The sequence below is a fragment of the Pseudopipra pipra genome, chromosome 11 (assembly GCF_036250125.1).
Source record: "Pseudopipra pipra isolate bDixPip1 chromosome 11, bDixPip1.hap1, whole genome shotgun sequence".
Lineage (NCBI taxonomy): Eukaryota > Metazoa > Chordata > Aves > Passeriformes > Pipridae > Pseudopipra > Pseudopipra pipra.
In genome coordinates, this window is record NC_087559.1 from 1,092,190 (window position 1) to 1,113,379 (window position 21,190).

A 21,190-nucleotide genomic window follows, 5' to 3' on the forward strand; every position below is an offset into this window, starting at 1 on the left:
CAGAAGAACATTTGGAAAATCACCAGGTTTTAAGAGCATACAACCTAAACCTTTTTTTTCCTGCAAACCTGTGTGTAATAGTTTTACTCATAATTAAACAAGTATTTCAAAGGGGATATTCAGTCATAAGATCTACAACATACAAATGGCTCAGAAAGAGAAACAGAGAACCTTTCCCACGTGCCAATGCCACTGACCTCTGGGAAAAGGGCTCTATAACTTAATAAGGTAAAATCAATGAGTCTTGATAAAACTGTAATAAAATTCCATATGAATTACTCTAAGCCTTTACAGATTTAATAACAAATAACAACATTCCCATTGATTGCTTTAATGATCCCTCTGCATTCACAAGGAGGAATATGGATCCTACTACTGAGGGAACAGGTTTTACCATTATTTCCTATTGATCAGGACAAGGAGATGAGTGAGTGACAATGGGACAGTTCAGAGCTGGACAAATTTCTGTGAATTCCTCCCTGTGTGGGAATACTGTGCCCCCTCCATCCTGGCTGTGCTGCAGGTCCCAGCACTGCTGCTCCCACAGAGCCAAGGTCCTGGGGAAGAACTCCAAAGGCACCCCCTTGGTGAACTGCCCTCCTTCCCAACATCTTAGGGCCAAGAATCCCAGAATGGTTTGGGTTGGCAGGGACCTTAAAGCCCATCCAGTGCCACCCCCTGCCATGGGGAGGGACACCTTCCACTAGCCCAGGTTGCTCCAAGCCCCGTCCAACCTGACCTTGGACACTTCCAGGGATGGAACAGCCCCAGCCCTGAAACCCCTCCCCAGGCAGGACTATTCCTACACCTCCCACAGTCCTGCAAACACCAGTGGTCCCGTCTGTGCCCGTGGGTCTGAGGCAGAGGAACATCTCAAATGCATCTCTAATTTTAGATATCTTTTGGAAAGAACATGATTCATAAACACTCAGGTTGGAACTCAGGCAAACATTCTCTGCAGCAACAACTGACTTAAGCCTGTGCTTAATCTTAATCTTTCTGAACTGAAGACATTAAGACAACTTACACACAGAGTGCTAAATATCAGAGTTCTGGGTTCAGAGTCTCACAGGGAATTAGATGACCCAGCCAAAAAATCTGGATGCTTTAATGCAAAAGTAGGAATAATCTCTTCTTACCCCTGTACACGGCCAAGTACTTCACTGGTGTGACAAGATTTACTGATTCCCCAATGTTCTCCATATTTCATACTTTAGCAAATTACTTTTTCAGCAAATACATCTAAGAGATATAGATAGTTCTTTTATGAGATTTTCCAAATTAAAATGAATCTCTTATTACTTCAAATCACCATGATTTGATTAAATCATTATTTTTACACATAGAGAGATGATACTGCCTAATGGGTTCATTTATCTCCCACCACAGGATAAATATGTACATGAGCTCCATAGTGATGAAACAGACTGAAAAGATAAAAAAAAGGAGGAGCATGGAGGGGGGAGAAGGGGAAAGGGCCCCGATCCCAAGCCCTGGGGAGGGGCTGGGGAAGTCCAGGCAAGGGACAAGTGCTCTTGGTTGGTTTCCCACTATCTCAGGGGGTGCCATCCCCTTTGGTCAGGACAGGAGGGATCAGCAGTGCTTAAGGGATTGAAAACAGAAATTCCTGGGGGGAGATGGGAATGCCTCACTCCCAGCTGGCTGGAGTCAGGTCACATTTGGTCTGGGTGTTCTATCCTACATTCACAGTCAGTTGTCTGGACATGCAGTGCCAGCACCCAGCCCTGCCCAGGGGACATTCCCAGCCCTCCACATCCTGAAATGCCTCTCAGGTCCTCCTAGACTGGGAATCACTGAGGAGGAAGGATGTTACAGCCCTGCAGAGCTGGGAATGCTTAGAGGAGCATCTCCATTATCAACCAGAAAGTAAGACTTGCTGACGTGGGGTTGCTATTTATCCCCCCTCCAACAAAACAGAAAGAGCCAAATGATTTATTTCTCACGTTAATCCTGCATCTCTCCTTCCATTTGATGCCCATTTTCTGGCTGCAGGCGTCAGGCTCAGCTCCCTGGCAGAGGGGCCCAGGGAATTGGACGTGCTGGGGAGGCTGAGCCAGGGCCAGCACTAAGGAGGGGTTTGCAGGGGAAAAGGGAGCCTGGCAGGAGGGATTTGTGCTGGGGAAAGTTCAGCAACACATCTCCAGGGAAAGGACAGGCTGCAGGAGAGAGGTGGCTGCACAGCACAGCAAGGGGCCCCCCAGAAAAGAATAGTGACCTGGGAAAATAAAGATCAAAACAGGGGCTCCAAGGCTGAACCAGCCCCTGTGAAACAGCAGCAGCCAAGGGACACTCCCAGGATCTCCAGGAGGAACAGCAGGGAGGGGCTGATGGAGAGCCACGAGGCCAACGTGCCCTTGGCATGGATGGAGCAGGGACTTCAGAGGGATTTGTGTCCCCCTGAATTTGTCACACGTGTCAAACCATCCATTTCACGTGTCAGAAGGGACTTCAAGGGCTCAGGGGTTACTTAACAAGGAAAATCATTAAGCTTAATTAAACCACAAAATGACTGACCTGCTGCATTTCTCACGTGCCTCAAGTGTTTTCATTCTCAGCCCAGGTGAGAGCAAGTACAACATATTGACCCAACTTCACATGAGCAGGGATTTGATCAGTTTATGATATTTTTATTCCTCTATTTGCCCAAGGATGTCCACACTAAAAACTGCCAGTTATACTAATTTTAGTTATCCAGATAGCAAACCATTCCTTCCTACAATTATTGATACCAAATGAGCTGACAGCAGCTCCTCAAACACTTTTCCAATTTTCCCAGCATTTAACCCAAAACAGTTTCATTTACTGGCATTAAATCTGGGATAAAAGCATTATGTTTGAATGGTAGGATCAATTTTAAGACAGCAATCTGTTTGCAGATTATATGGTGTTGCCCAAGCTACACACTACAGGGTGTTATGGAGCCATTAAGACAATATACAGATATTTTCTTGACCTTCTTACTCAGCAAAAAAGCCATTATACAAATGATTTTATTAACTCCCATCGTGCCATAAAAGTGCTTTGCAGTTGTTTTCTTTTCTTAACAATTGCTGGTTATAACTGTGAAAAAGGGTATTTGAGTTGCTGTCACATTTGACTTTTTATATCCATGACATAAATCATATACAGAGGAAATTCCACTTGCCACACTTTGGACAAATCTGGGATTTGAAGCTCTAAAGCTTCTATTAGGGAAGTGGATATATATTGGCTAAGTATCATCGTTATCACTTTTATAAAATTATACAGCTGCCACAGCAATGGGATCATGACCCAGGTGGTGTCTGAGGCAGTGCTCTCATAGAAAGGTTAATATACAACTATATTATTATACATTATGCTACATTTTATAGCCCTCAGGCACTTCTTGCTCTCGGAGACCTCCCATGTACATCAACATAAACAGCAGAAAGCCCTGAACTGAAAATGAAACCCCTCCTATTTGCTATTTTCATTGCCACCATCCTCAGCTGAGGGTGGGATTCACCTGGACACACACAAGGAGCTCATCCCCATCCCTGACTTCTCCTGCTCACGTGGCCTTCTGGAGGCACCAGGAGCATCCTCCCACCCGAGCAGAGCCTGGGGCTCCAGCCAGGGCAACCCCCCAGCTGCTGTGGGAACACCAGGAATGCCAGATCCACGCCAAGAGCATCCAGAGCTTCTTCCCCTGGAGGAGCTGCAGCTCCACAAAGCACTGAGAGTTTTGCCTTTCCAGGCTGACAAGGGGATAATCACCTGGGCTGCTCAGTGCAGACAATGCTCTGCTCTCCCTGAACACTCCACTCCTCGTTCACATGGCTCCTGCTGCAGGAATAATTCCTTAGGAATTGCAGTCTGCAGAGTGCCAGCCAAGGGAGCAACACTGCTCACCAACCCACTGCTGAGAGGGGGAGCTGTGGCTGCTGTGCCCACCACACCAGAGCCAGGCCAAACAGGAGATTCCAAAATACACCTGGAGCAGGATCTCTCTCACACTGGTTCATCCTTTCCTGCTGCCGGTTACTGGAAATCAGTCTTGTCAGGACCTTATCCGTGAAATACTCCTTTTCCTCACACCTGAAGTTGAGGGAAAAGCTTTTTATAAAAGCTGCTTATAAAATAACACAGAGTTTGTGGCTCCCCCACCCCTGGAAGTGCCCAAGGCCAGGGTGGAGGGAGTTTGGAGCAATGTGGGATAGAAGAAAGTGTCCCTGCCCATGGCAAGTGGTTTTTCCAATCCAAGACACACGGTTTGGGTTGGAAGGGACCTCAAAGATCATCCAGTGCCACCCCCTGCCAGGGACACCTTCCACTAGCCCAGGTTGCTCCAAGCCCTGTCCAACCTGGCCTTGGACACTTCCAGGGATCCAGGGGCAGCCACAGCTTCTCTGGGCAACCTGTGCCAGGGCCTCACCACCCTCTTAGGGAAGGATTTCTTCCCAATATCCCATCCAAGCCTTCTCTGGAAGTCTGAAGCCATTCCCCCTTTCCTGTCTGAGCTGTTATTTCAGTTTTCCATCGCAATTGGCTCTTTAACCAGATCCCTCTGCCCACATTGATGGCTTCTTCCCATTAGGTTTTTAAGTTCCTACTTCCCACTCTTTTTACCAGAAGCTGCTCCACAGATGGCCTGTTCCATTTTAATAATGCAGAGCAGTAAAATCCAAGGTACAGAAGGTCTAAATGCAGAACATGAGAGTGGTTTTCCTTCCTTCGGCAGCCGACAAAACGCCCGGTGCGTGTCCTGAAAGGCACTTAAACTGCAGGCAGCAACCTGCATAATTCAAACTGAGGGGAAAAATGCAGAGAGCCCTCTATGCTGTAATGCAGCAACTGGAGTCACGCCTGGAGATGCTCAACAGGTTAAAATTATAATAAAGAATTAGAATAAAAGTCAACTGGCACACGGTGAATGTACAGAATAAAGGGAAGGGAGGTCAGAGCTGCCCGTGGAGGAGAGGCTGTGGCTGTGCCATCCCAGGGATGGATGGGATGGGCAGTGCTGGGTGACCCCTCAGCCCCCCAAAGGTCTCAGCACCCACCCCAGCACGGCCCAGAGGCTCCAGCCCCTTGGGCAGCCCCAGGACAGGGCCCGGGCACCCACAGCGGTGCCACACAACAGGGCATTGTCACCCTCTGGCTCTGAGTGTGCCACCAGCACCCTGTGCTGTGCTGGCACTCGCCCTGGGGACCAGGGGTGCTCAGCCACTGTCCCACTGTCACACCTGCCCAGCAAACACGACACAGAGGGAAACCAAAGCCTGTCCTGCTCCTGCTGTGCCCCAGCCCAGCCTGCAGGACTCACCTGCAGGGTCTGTGTGCAATCCCTGCAGTGCACAGAGCTCCTGCTCTCCCCTTGTACATCTGCCTGTGCCTCACTGCAGTGTTTCCATGTCAACAGCAATCACCACAGAGCAGAGATAGGGCTGAAGTGTGTGTGTACCCACAGCCCCACACGGGCACACCCAGAGCCCCAGGGCACACCCAGAGTTCCCTGGTGACATGGGAACCCTGGCTGGGGACAGGAACAACCCTGTTCCAAGGCTGTGTCAGGTGGTGGCTCTGTCCTGCACAGACATCCTTTCCCTGCAGGGCAGAGCTGGGCTCAGGGGGAGCCCAGGCTGGGGCTGGCACAGCAGGCACATCCCTGGCACCTCTGGCTGTGCACAGCAGCCATGGCTCAGTCTAAACTGCTGCATACACTGCCAATCTTCTGTTCACATTCCCTAGAGACAGCATTCCCAAGAAAATCATAGAATGGTTCATAGCTCATCCCACTCCACCCCCTGCCATGGGCAGGGACACCTTCCACTAGCCCAGGTTGCTCCAAGCCCCATCCAAGCCCCTTGGACACTCCCAGGGATGGGGCAGCCACAGCTTCTCTGGGCAACCTGTGCCAGGGCCTCCCCACCCAGGGGAGAATTAGAAATTCTTCCTAATTTCTAATTTAAACCTAATCTCTGCCAGTTTACAGCCATTGCCCCTTGTCCTGTCGCTCCAGGCCCTTGTGCAAAGTCCCTCTCAACTCCCCTTTAGGCACTGGAAGGGACTCTAAGGTCTCCCTGGTGCCTTCTCTTCCCCAGGCTGAACAGCCCCAAGTCACTCAAAATAGCCCCCAAACCCTCCATCACATCCTTTCCTTTCTTTTTCCCTTAGAAGCTCTAAAAAACATTACTTCCTTGCTGTAACTGATTTCTGGACTCTAAGGCAGCTCTAACAACTCCAGAGTGTGCTGAGGGGTGGGACAGGGGCTGTAATTGCTGTTCCCTCCCTCCTCTCAGCACTCCTCAGCTGAGGCTGCTCACAGGAGTCCCAGCTCCCCTCCAACTGTGCTCATTAATCACATCAGAGCCCCAGGTACCAGCCAGAACAGCTGCTCAGACTTGTGCAGGAAAAGGGAAGATAACAGGGGTGATTTCTGAGGCTGGGGACACAGTCCCATCCCTCAACTGTGCTCGAGGCCACAGGGTCCCGCACAGGAACGCCCACATCAGGGAATTGGAATTCCCTGTGTCTTTGGGGAAAGCAAAACACATTTCCAACTTGACTGAAGTATTTCAGGAGCAGAGGATCCTCTAAGCATCCATTCCTCATCCTCTCATCACCACTATTTCTGTTTTGCAGGGCTACCCCAGCCCAGCATTCCCTCTGGGATCCTGCCCAGCCCTCAGGACCACCAGGCAGGTCCTGGCTTGGATCCTCTGCTCCTGTCACCCTGGAAGCCACCCAGCTGCAATCACAGTGCTCAGAGACACTCAGATCCCATCCCCAAGGAGCAGCACCCAGATTGTGAGGAAGATAAACATCCAAGAGCATGTCCTGGGGGTGCTGGGACAGGGCTGCCCCCAGAGCTGGCCCTGGCACAGTCCCCAACCCCACAGGGTCAGGGCCCTGCAGAGATGCCCTGGGAGAGATGACTGAGGCTGTCTCAATATAAGGAAACTTTTAAATGGCTCTCAAGTTGCAGGATAATTTGTATTCCCCTCTCTTCATACCAACACATTAACCAAATACATTATTTCCATAATGAGGAGATGAACATCTGTGTGGCTTCCCAAAATTTCAAGTGGCAATACTTGAGACAAGTATTCCCTCTTTGGGGACTGACACATCAGCATTTCAAATAACTGCCACGGCTAAAAATATAATTTCAATTCTAGGGAGGTCAAAGAAAAAGCTCAGGTGTGATTTAGATTTTATTTTTTTAACCAAGCATACCAATTTAATTTCATGACTTAAAGGTGCTGTACTATTGTATTGAATTATTTGTACTTGCCCTGTGTAAGTGAAGGGCTTAATGCAAACTTTACCAGAGTATGGGAAAGATAAATATCTGGAGTAGTGTTATGTTACTGAAAATTACTGTAGGACAGTTGGGCCTCTGCCCAGCTGGGCCATGGCACAGCAGGGCAGCCTCAGCTGATATGGCTTCATTTCTCCTGCTTTTTGTCCAACAAACCCAACAGAATTCCAGGGAAAACGAAAAACCACAACCAACCAACAAACCCCAACCCCAGCTGTGCACAGAGAGGTTATTTCACTGCTTAGTTCCTGACTTGAGTGATGGCTGGTGGCAGCTGGGAAGGCTCCAGAGCCATTTCCACACACAACATTCCCATCACACCCCACGGGGGCAGGAATCAACCCCCTCAAGTCCCTCAGCCCCCAGGAGCAGCCACCCCATGGGTTTTGGTTCCCTTTAGCCCAAGGTCTCAACTGTGTTACAGCCCAAAGCAGCAGCCCAGGCTGCCCCAAGGCTGTGCCTGCTCTTCCCAGAGCTTTCTCCTGCTCTGCCCCGACTTGAGTGGAGTGTGAGAGTGGTCAGAGGCACTGGGACAACTCCTCCAGAGCTCTCCCTTCCCACCCCCTCCCAGCCCTGGGCTCAGGGCAGAGCCTCAGGGCCAGCTGGGCTGTGATCCTGGGAACAGGGAATTAATGTCAGATGGACAATGTCATGGAACTGAAACACAGCCTGAGCTCCACTTCCAAGGCCTGCTCCCTTCAGCTGCACAGGGTGGGATCTCCCCTGGCAGACACAGTTCCTCACCATCCTACAGTAGGAGACAGAAGGTCTGTGTTAATCCCTCCTTACCAGGAGATCAACACCATGGATCTATTGGCTCTGCTGCCCCGTTCTGAGGAACCAGCACATGCCATTCCATGGAGATTTTCCTGACACATCTTCCATCCTTTGTTGTCATGCAGTCAGCCAACAGAACAAAAACACACTCCTGCAGCAGATCTGCAGACCCAGCAGGAGTGAAGTGGGCACTTCAGCATTCATTGTATCATCTTTAAGGAAATTATGTGTATTATTATTATGTGCATTATTGCCTGAACTATTACTTTCAAAAGCCTATAATCAGTCAAGCATCAACAATGCAAACTAGAAGACAAAACCACAAGGAAACAAGCAAGAAAAGCCTTTACAACCTCTGTTCACTGCCTAAAATTAGCACATTTCTCTTTCTGACTGAGCCTGTCTCAGCCAGAGGTGTCAGAACACTCAGTCCCTGTGTGTCTGGGTGTGTGGAGTCCCAGCAGAGCAGAACTTGGAGGCTACAGAGACCTTTCCTGGGATGCTCCAGATGCCCCCGGTGAGAAGTAGGATGGTCATCAACAGCTGCTCATGCAGGACAGCACAGACACCAGAAACACTGCACACTTGCCCAGTGGAGGCATTTTTGGTGCACAGTGCAGGCAGATCAATGTGCTCCTTGCAAACATGCCACGACTGGGTTTCACTCTAATAATGATCCCTTAGGCCTAATCCCACAGCCCACCTTCGGAAAGATCTACTCTGGATCTACTTAGAGCTCCCTCTTGGGCCCAAGTTTCTCTCAAACATGAGCAAACATCAAGTGAAACCATCAGTCCTTCTACTCAAGTGTCATCTTTCATTGCCTGGTTTGCAAGACCTGTGGGCATCCACCAGGCACTGCTCTGGAAATGCTGCAGAACACACCAAACTCCTTCTGCTCTGCCCAGGCAGCACATCAGAGATGAAAAATGAGCTGTTCCATTAGGAACAATCTGTGGTTCTCAGCCCTCCTGCAGAACAGCATTTCTAAAATTAGATATTTGGGACTACTCATGGCTATTTTGACCTAAACCATGAGCAGTTTATTTCCAAAAGCACCTCCTGCATTTTCTTTTTTACATGAAAAATACATGAAATGTACCTGGCAAAAACAAATCCTCTGCCAACATAGCCCTGGAAATTAGAAAAATGGATAAACCTCTGAAACTATAGTGTCAGGAACACCAGAGATGCAAATCCACAGAAAGAGGAGAGGGGAGCACTTCCCTCTCACTCCATCCCCAGCAGAGCAGCCCCAGATGAGGCCCTGCTGTGCTGGCAGGTGTAGGATATGATGGACTGTGGGAATATCTCACCACCACCTTCCCTAATTCCCTTCTTCTGCCCCTTGTCCCAGCAGTGACATCCCTCCAGCCCAGTGCTGCCACCTCCTCCCAGCTCCCCACATCCCTGGGATGAGTTTTGGAGGCAAACCCAACTGCAGAGCTGTGCTGGGCACGGTGTCACTGCCAGGGCTCACTGGGGGTGTGGCAGAAGGTGGCAACATCTCCTCCTGGCTCCTGTTTCCATGCCTAAACAGAATTCCAATCTAAATTCCAATTCTTTTCTGTAACTCTGCCACAGTGACCCAGAACTGGTTCATTCGTTGGGGTCTGGTGGGGTCCTGGGAGATTCATCCCTCCCCAGCTCCTGGAAATCCTGCCAGCTTTACTAACAAGCAGAGAACAAACTATTATCACAACGGAGATTCTGCACAGAAGCAAAGTCCAACAGCACCAGAGAACACCAGGAATTCCCAAACAGGGAGGTTGTGGGGGAAACAATCACCTGCTGCCTTCATGGGCTTGCTGCCTGTTATCCACGTGGTGCCACCACCCCATGCAAGCCTGGGCTGCCCTTGGCTCTGCTGCCCTGGAAAAATGCTGGGAAGCAGCACATGGCCAACTGCTGGGGGGGAACAGTGCCTGTGGTGCCCCTCCACAGGCACCCACCCACCCCTCCTGCCAGGGCAGACCTGCAGGGGAAGGTCTGGAGGGTCCCACCACCCACCTCCCCACCAGGAGCTGGCACACGCAGGGAGCAGCTCTCTAAAAACCAAATCCTGCCTCTCTGGCTGGAAATACTCTGCCCAGACACATCCCCCAGACAGCTCCAGTGTCAGACCATCGAGAGGGAAACTGTTCTTGAGAAGATGCAATTCAGGGCATTCCAAAAGGGATGATGCATCTGAAGGGGGCTCAGTGGCTGTGTATTACTCTGGGAATTCTCTCTTCTTGCAGTATCAACCATCCCAGTCTGTGTCTGTGTGTACACGTCTCCCTCTCTCAAAACAACCACCCACACGATCTCCAGTGTCCTCAAATAACAGTTAAACATGAACATCAAAGAGAAAATGCCAAGAGAAGCCCTGGGAGCAATACCCGAAATACAGAACCAGAGGCACACAGGCCACGTGGTGGAGAACAGCTGGTTCCCACAGAGGACCTGGATCCTGGCAAAGCCAGACCTGCTGGAGCTTGATTTCATTGCCAGGGGCCCCAGAGAAAGCTCCTAAATCCTTATTTTACAGCAGTTCTTTATGGTCCAATTTAGAGCTTCCTACCTCATTTCTTTGCTCTGAAGCAGCAGCACCATTTGGTTCAAACCCCTTTTGGGACAGAACTCGTGCTAATGCTGGGGGGGTTATGGGCTGTGTCTTGCACTGAGCAGTTGCAGATAATTCTCTTTAGTACTCTGAAAAAATCACACCTTCCAACTGTCCAACAAAGCCCAAAGGAACTCCAATACCTGAGCACCACACAGCAGCCAGGGGGGTAACTATTAAACTCATAGAACCACAGAGTATCCTGAGCTGGGAGGGTGAGTCTCCTGACTCACTGAGGAAGGACTGAGGAAGGACAAACCCCCCAGTGCTGGAGCCCCCCAGCATGGCAGGGAGGACAGTGGGAGAGGTGGGGGGTGCTGAGGAGATGAGAGGAACATTCAGGACAGGTTATGGCAGGAATGGGTAAATTTGGGAGCGATGGTCCGAGCCCTTTCCCTCAGGACTGGTGTCCCCCCTGGCTCCTGGTGTTCCTGGGCTCTGCTCAGCGAGGCTGCAGCCCCACAGCCCAGGATGAACCAAAGCCCTGGAGCCACATCTTTCCAGCCCACTGACTCTCTCCAGACCACATGCTCACGCCCCAGGGACACAGAAAAAGCTGGAGAACAACAGAGAACTGGAAGAGATGCCGAACCAGGCTGTAAACAAACCAAAGAAATCCAAAATGGACTATTTTCCCAATATTCCTGAGTGATATGAGCCAGCCCTGTGTTGTGCTGAGGGAGGGGGTGGGAGGTGTTGCAGGAAGCACATCCCTCCCAGAGCAGCATCCTGGTGAAGGCAGCCCTGGGGAGATGCAGAGCAGTGTGCCCCTGTTCATTAACACTGGATTAAATCCAAACTGTCTCTAACAGAGCACAATGAGCCCCGAGCTCCTTCCCTTTGCTGCGCTGGGATGAGAAGGGAAAACATTTCAGAGCCACTAAACAGTGAGATATCATTGCACAGTGATTTGTCCTTAAATCACTACCCTTCCATGGCTTTTTTCTCAGTTCATCCCACCCAAACAAAAAAGAAGCAAACTGGTTCTTGTTAGAAATAAAACCAAAATGTAAAACCAGGATCCCTTTGGAAGACAAACAACTGAAAAATTCAGGGACAGTTACACTGGTTTGCAGCATTCCTGGTTTTTTGAACAGCTGGGCGTGTCCCTGGGCTGGATTGGAGCCATCCCTTAACCTCCAAGCCCAGAGCTCCACAAACTGCAGCCTGGGCCACATCCCCAGCCTGTTGGAATGGAATCATTCATCTTAAACCTACTTGAATCTCACTGTTTAGTTGCACCAGTTCTGAGCTCAGCCTGTAAATAATATTTTTTTCCACATCAGCAAAGCATTTTTCCAACTTTCTAAATAATTAACATCACACACACATATATATGTATATTAGCCTCTGTATTTTTCTTACAGCTGCTCCTCTCCTTGGTTTCATTTCCCTGGGAGCTGGTGTGTCCATGAAGACAGGGCACAGACACGTAAGAAAGACAAGCAAGACTATTTCAAAAGAAAATTATTGGAGAAAAAAACCAGATTTCTGGAAGGGTTCAGTCAGTAGATGAACAGTACCGACATGAACCACAGGGTAACAGCCCAATTTGATAAATTTTGCACAGAAAAGAGGTGTAGGAACAACACAAAGGAAGAAGTGAGTAGACAATAGTTGATTTCCTCACAGTTGAGTTTAAGAGGAAAACGATTTCTAAGACTCAGGACGGGGCTGATGTTTCAGTGCTCTTCTCTCCACGTGAGGACACACCACCACGACCCTCTTTTGCAAGAGTTCAAAGCAGCAAGAACCATAATACAGTATCCTGCTGCCATAATTGTTCTAAAAATAAATACAATCTGCTTTTTTTCCCCTGAAAACATCTCAAACCTTTCAGCTTCCCTGGTACCTGGTTAAACTGGCTATGGAGCACGTTCCCAACTTTCCAGCTCTTTAATGTGCAGCTCCTCTGGCTCCCTGTCTACTGCAATTATGCAAATAAAATGCAACTTTATCCTTCCAGCATAATTACATCACACACAATCAGGCTATATTAAGACTGACTTAAGATGAATGAATTCAGTTCATGTAATGATTTCCTAAATCCCCCCCGTGGGATCGTGGCAAAGAAAATTCTGTCCCCAGAGTGACATCAAGTATCAAGACAAATAACTGCAGATCTGGGGCCTGATCCTACAAGAAACTGAGGGCTTTGGGCTCCCTCTGGAACCAGAGGCTGCTGGGATATTCCCACTGTTAGGAAAACAGGAATGCCAGCTGGGAGACATGCAGAAAACTATGGTGTCCACAGTTCAAGAAAGACCAGGAGCTACTGGAGAGGGTCCAATGGAGGCCACAAGGATGATCTGGGGTCTGGAGCATCTCTCTGATGAGCAGAGACTGCAGGAGCTGGGCCTGGTTGGTCTGGAGAAGAGAAGGCTGAGAGGGGATCCCATCCATCCACACAAACATCTCCAGGGGGTGTCAGGGTGGTCCCACACTCTGTTCAGGGGTGCCCAGGGACAGGGTGAGGAGCAATGGCCATGAACTATCACACAGGGAGTTCCACCTCAGGATGCCAGAGCCTGGAACAGCTGCCCAAGGCAGGTGTGGAACCTCCTACTCTGGAGACATCCCAAACCCATCTGGACATGCCCCTGTGTCACCTGCTCCAGGTGACCCTGCCTGGGCAGGGGGGTTGGACTGGATGGTCACTTCCCACACCAGCTCCTCTGGGATTTCCTGGCTCATTGCCCTGAACTGGGAGCAGAGGCAGAGTCACACACTCAGGTTGAGGTGCAGGAGCTGCAGGGCCTCTGCTTCCAGGGAGGCTTCCTAGGAATCTTTTCCCAGCATATTTCAAATACTACCTAAGACAGTGATAAAAGGAAAGGGAAAAAAAAGAAAACATGCTCTTGACTAGTAAAATCAGGGCAACCCCCTCATTCATGACTAACACAGAACTCTCACCAAATCCAATGGGAATTAAGCTGGTGCTTAACTCTTGCCTTGACCTGGAGCCTGTGAGCCCCAGGGCTGCTGCTCAGGTGGAGCCTGCTGGGCTGGGATCTGCTCCAGGCACTGGGCTCCATTCTGCTCATTTACTTTGTTCCCATCAATTTATAGGGAAAATCAAGGCAGCTTATTTCTTTTATTTTATGCCTTCACCAGAAGAAATGCATTACTGAATTTTAGGAAGCAGATGTTCATTGCTGGATGATAAAAGAATAAAAATGCCTAATTCCCTTCTCCTGGACTCTTGGCCAAATGAAATTAGAACAACAGAAAGGAAAACAAAACAACATCCAGCAGCCTAAATTCAAGGCAGGCAGCAATCCAGAGGGATAAGAGCCTCCCTGAGCATGGGAACACTAATGCCCAAGGATTCCTGATTTCTCTAAGTAGCAGAGCTGTGGATGCTTCTCTTGGTGAATGAAACCGAAATGGAATTGGGCTGGGAATGTGGAGTCCTGGAAAACTGCTCCAGGAGAAAGGGGATGTGCATCCCTTTACCCTCCCTGTAACAGCAGGAGCAGGAGGCAGATCCAGGTGGCATTTGGGGCTGGATGAACAGGACTGAGGGAGGTAAAAACCAGCCTGAAGCTCTCTGAGCAGCCAGGGAGCCTCTGCTCTGGACAGGGATATCTGGCTCTGCCTCCTGCACCCCTGGACAGCCCCTGCTCTGCCCCACTGCCCTGCCCTGCCAGGGAGTCCCTGCAACACAGGGACCTGAAACATGGATCTGCTCCTAAAGCATGAGCACAGTTAGAGACAGTGATAGGCAAAATGTGATTTAAGCATCACAATTAATCATCCAACCTGCGTGGCTACAAGTGCAGAACGCAACCAGCCAACCTTCAGGCAATCCTTCAACACAGGCACTGAATAAGAAGACATTTGTGGGCTCAATAAACATATTTTTTGCAGATACACCAGATACACTGATATTTACAACTGTTATTTAACTGACTTTCTATACCTGGACCCTTCCACTCCGCTCTCCTCACTTACTGGGTCCAAAAAAACCCCTCATGGGTTCAGTCTGTAAGACAGACGTAAAATATTTTAAAACAAGCAAGCCTGGAAAGTTTTTGTTTCTGTTTACTGTTGGCAGAGTTTTCTTTTCTGTGTCAGGAACCCATAGGGATGAATACAGCCAGTATGAAAAGCTTATTAAAATACCCTAGTTTTCAGAAACAAACCACTTCATTGTCTATCAACTTTAGGTATTTACGGAGAAACAACATTCGAGAACACCTCGGGGGCTGAAAAATGTAGAAGAAGGAAGCACATGATACACCTGAGAAGAATAACTGATGAGGAGGGAGTGCAGGCACAGGAAAATGCAAATATTTGGTTTTCCAGGGAGTGAAGACACCCGAACCTATTTTAATGTAGGCAATGTGTTCAAGGACTCTTTGGAGACCCTGCCCCATGTGCCATGTGCCAGCTGAGGAGTTTGTTTCCTTTACTCAAAGGAAAGTTCTTTACCTTCTGAACCTTGTAAACAACTTTTCTTTCCATATTATAGAGAACACAGACTCTAATCAACCAGTTTGGTGCCCAGAGGAAGCCACGTGGATAGTTAAGCATCCCTGCACACAAAAGGATTAACAAATTGAGGGGAGATCAGACAACAAACTCTTCAGAACACAAAGGAATGTTGGGAAACAAAGGGATTATGTCAAAGTTTCCCATAAGTTTTATATACATGTGCATATGTATAGATGTGTATATTTTTCAAGCACACAAGCAACATGTATAAGTAAATATAGTGCTTGATCTGCAGGAAATAAAAGTTAAGCTAAGTTTCAGTGGAAACCACTGATCTGAAAAGGAAGTTTTACTCCTTCAGTGGAGAACTCCTCCGCTGCTTCAGAGTTGAGACAAAGGTTGCAACAGACTTTCTGCCCCCCTGTATCCACATGACACATTCAGATAATTTGAATTACCTTTTGGTGATGGAAGCCCCGTGACATCCCCACAGCTCAGGGTGGGCTCTGGGATCGTGCTCCAATAACCCACTGCTGGCAGCTGCTGCCGTGGCAATGACGCCGGGTGTCCATGTGGGGAACAGGGACATTTGGGGAAAATTCAGCACTTACCCCATGTGCTTCCCGGTCTGTATCACCCTGTTCTGGGCATCTTTATCCCAAAACACTTATGGGGGAAATCCCAGGTGACCAATTCTGCCCTGGCAGCGTGTGGGGAGCAGGAGGGGAGGGAGGGGAGCTCTTACCCTCGATGGTGGCTCTCTTGGGCAGGATGGTGATGGCCCCCTCAGCGACGTCCTCCTGCTGCAGCAGCGGGCCCACCTTGGAGCCCCACGTGTCCGAGCCCACCCACAGGAAATGTCCCACTTGATCCGCCCTCTTGGCGGCCGCCAGGATCTGCCTGTGGGAGAGAAGGGCGTGTTCACACGGTCGTGGGGTTTAAACACGGAACTGCTGCAGGAAACGGCCTGTGCCAGGGGCAGGATGGGGGCACTCAGTCATCTCAGAGGGCTTTTCCAACCTAATCGACTCTGTCATGAGCAGAAACAGCACATTCCTGCACCCAGGTCTGGTGGAAGGTGTTGGTGCCCATGGCAGGGGCTTGGAACAAGATGATCATTAAAGGTCCCTCCCAACCCAAACTATCCTTTGCAGCACCAACAGGACTTCTCTTTAAATTCCTCCTGTATCCCATCACTGACATATTGATTCCACCAAAACTTTATTGAAACTTCATCCTGAATTCTTTTTGTCTCACTGTAGAACTGAACCTCTCAGCAACTGATGATTCCATCACGATTTTAAGCTGATTTAAAATTCTGGAGTGAGAATGTGGAGCACGGGCAAGGGAGAAATGAAATATTAAATATTCTTTGTATTATTTTATGAGCCAGTTCTATGTGATTTAACCTTGAGCATCCAAGTCACTTTATCACTATTAACCTTCATTTGCTGTAAAATAGAGCCTGAAATAATTAATTATACATGACAGAATGAGCTTGGAGAGAGGGGCGTGCTCTTAGTGCCTCTTTGAGGGGTAAGATCAGCTCTGCCATCCAATGCATGGGTAACCCTATGCCAGGAAAAGCTCCCTGGTTACCATTCCTGTGCCCCCAGTGTGGTCTGGGCACCCCCTGAGCCAGGGCAGAGCACCCTCGTGCCTGGTGCTTCCCCCACATCCCAAACTGCCCCCCCATCACTCTTACCGACAGACATTCCCACTCCTCCCGTCCTTTTTGCCTTGCCCTTGCTGCAGAGTGCCCAGCCCCATGAATCCCCCAGCTGCCCTCACCTGATGTCCTCATCGTTGGCGAAGATGACGATGGCCCTGGCGTTGGGCGTCTCCAGCAGCTGCCGGATGATCTTGTCGAAGTCGATGGTCTTGTCCTTGCGGTCCTGGGGGATCTTCAGGGACTGGGCAATGCAGAGCCCACCTGAGCCAGAGACAGGGGAGAGCAGAAGGACTGTCACGGAGGAAAATGGAACAGCAGGGGTGAGCACAGGGATGGCAGCGGGAACCGCACACGCTGCAAGGGGAGCCTGGGGCAAGACAAGTTCTCTGATGGGATCACTGTCCTTGTGGGCACTTCGTGTGCCACTTCCTGAGGGTTTCACACCATTATTTCATATTCACACCATTATTTCATACCATTATTTTTTTGCACAGAGAGCTCCGATACACACAGTCTGCAGGGCTGGGTAAGGTTGTGGTTTAAGCAGGGGGGAAAACCCAACATTGTAGAAAAGCAAAATAAGCAAATATATGGTCAGTGGAAGGACTGAAAATAGAGGAATTAAAAAAAAAAACCAATCCAAATGGCAACCTGAATAAGCTTAAACTGACTAAAAAAACCCCAAAACAACAAGCTGAAAGGCAAGTGATGCTGGAGGTGTATTACACAAATTTTATCTCAGCAAAGGGCTGAAATTCTTCTTGATTTTACAAGTTGAAGGCTATTGAGGGAAAACGTTTCCACTGGAATGACTTATCTGGAATAGGAACAGCCAAGGAGTTGAAATATTGGTAAAGCAAAAAAAACCAAACAAAAACCACACACAAAAAAACCAACCAACCAACCAAAAAAGGATAAAAATGAAAATCAAGGATAAAGATCAAGAAAACCCTTATTTGTTCCAATGCCCATCACCAACTGGGCTGGAGAGACCCAAATATTAAAGCCTTGAGATAAAGTACGTCTGTGAATGGGACTTCTCCTAAACACCCAGGAAACGTGGCACAGAGTGTGAGCAGGGAACAGGGACACCCACAGGCAGGGCAGAGAAAGGCTCCCTGCCAGCACAGTTCCCAGAGTACAGTTATTTAAGTTGTTTTAGGAAAAATAAAAGAAAAAACCATCCCATCTCCAGTGATATTCTGCTTGTTGCTGGCAGATGAAAACGCAACTTTTGCCTTAATTATTTTGTTTCTCAGTGATAAATACTTTCATCTTTTATGGCATCTCAGATACCAACCTCCCCACTCTACTGCACAATGTGTTAATTAATAACATATCAGAGCTGCTTAATAAGAAACAGCAGTGGGGATGAGTTAATTAAAAGGCAGCAGGACAAAGGAGAGATTCACAGATATGCTTTAAAATACAGATCTAAAAGTACTGTTAAAGGAGGCAGTGGAGAAGGTGTTTGTATGGAGGGATCCTACAGGGGGAGGAGGAGGTTCATCCCCAGCACACACCATCTGCCAGTGCAGCACCATCCTCGACCCCGGGCACAGCAGCCACGGCAACACCTGGGGGAACCCCTGGAACAGCCATGAAAACCAAACTCAGCCCTTAAAATGGTGAAATCTGCCTCCTGTGCAGGTCCCTGAGCACCTCCCAGAGCAGGGCAGGCTCCTCTTCCCTTGTTTGAGACGCAGAGAAGATGAGATGCAGGGGCTGCCTGAAGGCAAAGCAGCTCTGCTGTACTGGCTGCTCCAAAAGCTCCGGGGAAGAAGGACTGGTTTGGTGGGAAGGAATAAAACAGTGAAAAGGAAAGGCAGGGAAAGAATAAAAGAGAATAATAACCCCCAAGTTTTCCTCTGACTCACACAAAATCTTTCATTTTGTTTCACAATTGTCACAACCTGAAAATTTTGCAACCTGGTGTTTTTGTTGCTTGTTTGTTTGTTTTCAAAGAAAACAATACATGTTTTTAAAAAGAAACTTCATTTTTAAATGGAGAGACAAAGCCTCGCTGCTAGTGAGTTCTAAAATCTAAAGAGTTTAAAATGCTCTCTTTTTTTCCCCAGTCAAAATTAGGCAGAATGAACTCAAACCCATGAGCAGTGCTATCCAGCTTTCCTGGAATGACCCACTTGGCAGGGATTGCAGCTGGTTAAAAGCACAGCTCCCCCAGCCAGCCCTGGCTCTGAGCATCCTGCTCCATGGCAGGGCCAGGGCACCACCCAGGCACAGCAGTCAGGGAAGCCATCCACGTGGCTCTGCTGGGGAACATCTCTGTGCCCTGGCATCAAGCCTAAGGAGAATTTCAAGTTATTATCTGCTCCTGGGAAGTCCCTGTGCCCTCCCTGGCACTCCATCACTCCAAGCCAAGCTACTCCAAACCTCCCCCGAGAGACTCCGATTTCTCTTGTAAAACAAGGACGTGGCAACTTTGGAGAATTCATTTCAGAAAAGAAAGGAAAAAACCAACCCAACCCCCAGAGTGCTACAGAGCTCCAGGATTTGTCACCTGGAAATTTATTCCTTCCCTCCACAGTGTCCTTTTGAGAGGCTCCCACTGTGACAGAGTAGAGCAGGAACAGATGTATTTTATGGCATTGGGACCAAAGGGCTCCTCTGTGCTGGATGGAGTCATCATTTAGACACATCTGAAGCTGCTGTGAAGGTCCTTTGCAGTCCATCACCTCCCATCACCTTCAGCCAGAAAAGGTGAGAGGACTGGGAATGCAGCCCAAAGAGCAAATAGAGGCCTGAGGAACAAATACAGCCCCAAAGCCACCTAAAGGGGACAAAGTGTGTTATTTTCCAGCTTGTTTAGCTCAAATCCACCCCAGGCAGCTCTGACACCAGAGCACAAAGGTCCTGCAGCAGCCCATGAGCTGCTGTTCACACCCGACCCCCGAGCTGGGATAACAGTGCTCCCACCCCTCTGGAGGAGCCTGTGGCAGGCAGGGCCCCCTGGCATTTACCACTCTCAGCAAGCAGAGGTGCCCAGGGAACTGAGGGGAGATTGTCCAAATGGCAGAGATAGAATAAGTTCAGCTTCCATATTCTCGTCCCGCATTCCTGTTCCGCCAGGAAACGTGTGCACAGTTATTTAACCTGTCAGGTTAATGCACTGCACTCACCAGGGAAAAACCTCTCAGGCAATTAAGTGGTAGCAACGTGAAAGTTGCAAATTCAGGCCTTTGCCTTGAATTCCTGCAGTGATCCATTACCCTGATGGACTGGAGGAGTGACAAATGCTCTCACTGGCACCAAGTGCTGTGGCAGAGGGTAGGAGTCTGGAGCCAAAACCACCTGAGACCAAACCAGGGCTGCTCTGACACACCCAGAGAAGCTGTGGCTGCCCCAGCCCTGGAAGTGTCCAAGGCCAGCTTGGATGGGCTTGGAGCAACCTGGGACAGTGGGAGGTGTCCCTGGCCATGGCAGGGGGGGGACTGGATGGGCTTTAAGGCCCCTTCCAAGTAAACCATTATAGGATTTTATGGTTCCATGACTTTGTGTCTCCAGCCTCATGCCAGATCCTGTGCTGTGAGATGACCAACATGCTCATCTGGCTCTGATCAAAGGTTGGGACATCAAGGCTATCCACCCACTGTGGAGTGACTCCCAACAGCACAAGCACTCTACAGCACTATCATGTGATGGTTTTTCCTGGGAATCCCACTCCTAAGTCACAGATGTGGCACAGGGGTCAGGCCACATCCCAGGACACTCCAGCTCCTGGCAGCCGGAGGGCAGGCGGATGGAGCCAGCTGGGTGGTAGCTGACAGCACACAGGAGCAGGGAAGAGAGTCTCAAAAATATCCTGGCTGCCTTCCTCCCCCCCCTGCCAGCTCTGTGCTGCTCTGGAGCAGATCCCCAGGAGGGTTCTCCGGGCTGGAGCAGTCACGCGCTAAATTGGTCGGGGCATTAAACCCCCAGCGCTGGTATTTAAGGGTAATGGATGTATCTGGTAATCAAAGTGTTGCTTCAGTATCCATGGATACCCACGATTATGTGGTATTTGGATTCTGGTACAACACTAAGTACATTATTCTGCTTCCCTGAAATTCTCCAGGAGCTATTTTTCTTATCACCACTTAATTGGATTATCAGGTAGCAAAAGAGACACTTTAACACTTTTTCAGCTGATTTATCTGCAGAGATCCTCTTTTGGGGGGGGGGGGGAATTACTTTTAGCAACACTGAAAACATCACAAAGTTATGTTGTTGCTGCTGATTATTAAAAGGAACTCTCAATTAATTTGATTAATATGTTACTTTAAAATTAGCAGCTGCCAGGAGCTGCCTCCTGGATGTTTATTAAAGTTATGGGAACAACAGACAAAGCCTTTGGCATTGCATGGCTTGGCACAGCTCATCCTCCACTAGCAGG

The 21,190-nt window shown here is 49.0% G+C and overlaps 2 protein-coding genes across 9 annotated transcripts in view; one reads left to right on the forward strand and one right to left on the reverse strand.

Moving 5' to 3' along the window:
• SRGAP3 (SLIT-ROBO Rho GTPase activating protein 3) overlaps positions 1–21,190 on the forward strand; it is a 575,259-nt gene that overhangs the window by 461,592 nt on the left and 92,477 nt on the right. The gene's annotated exons all lie outside the window — the stretch shown is intronic.
• The window catches only part of GRM7 (glutamate metabotropic receptor 7), a 227,030-nt gene that overhangs the window by 77,245 nt on the left and 128,595 nt on the right, over positions 1–21,190 (reverse strand). For all 8 annotated transcript variants that reach the window (XR_010433342.1, XR_010433341.1, XM_064667086.1 and 5 more), the window contains exons 3-4: positions 16,917–17,058; positions 15,871–16,025 (exon numbers count right to left, since the gene is read on the reverse strand). Coding sequence is in view for 6 of the 8 variants with exons in the window: in XM_064667086.1 (XP_064523156.1) it covers positions 15,871–16,025; positions 16,917–17,058 (297 nt within the window). In the remaining 2 variants the exon portion in view is untranslated. The remainder of the gene's footprint in view (positions 1–15,870; positions 16,026–16,916; positions 17,059–21,190) is intronic.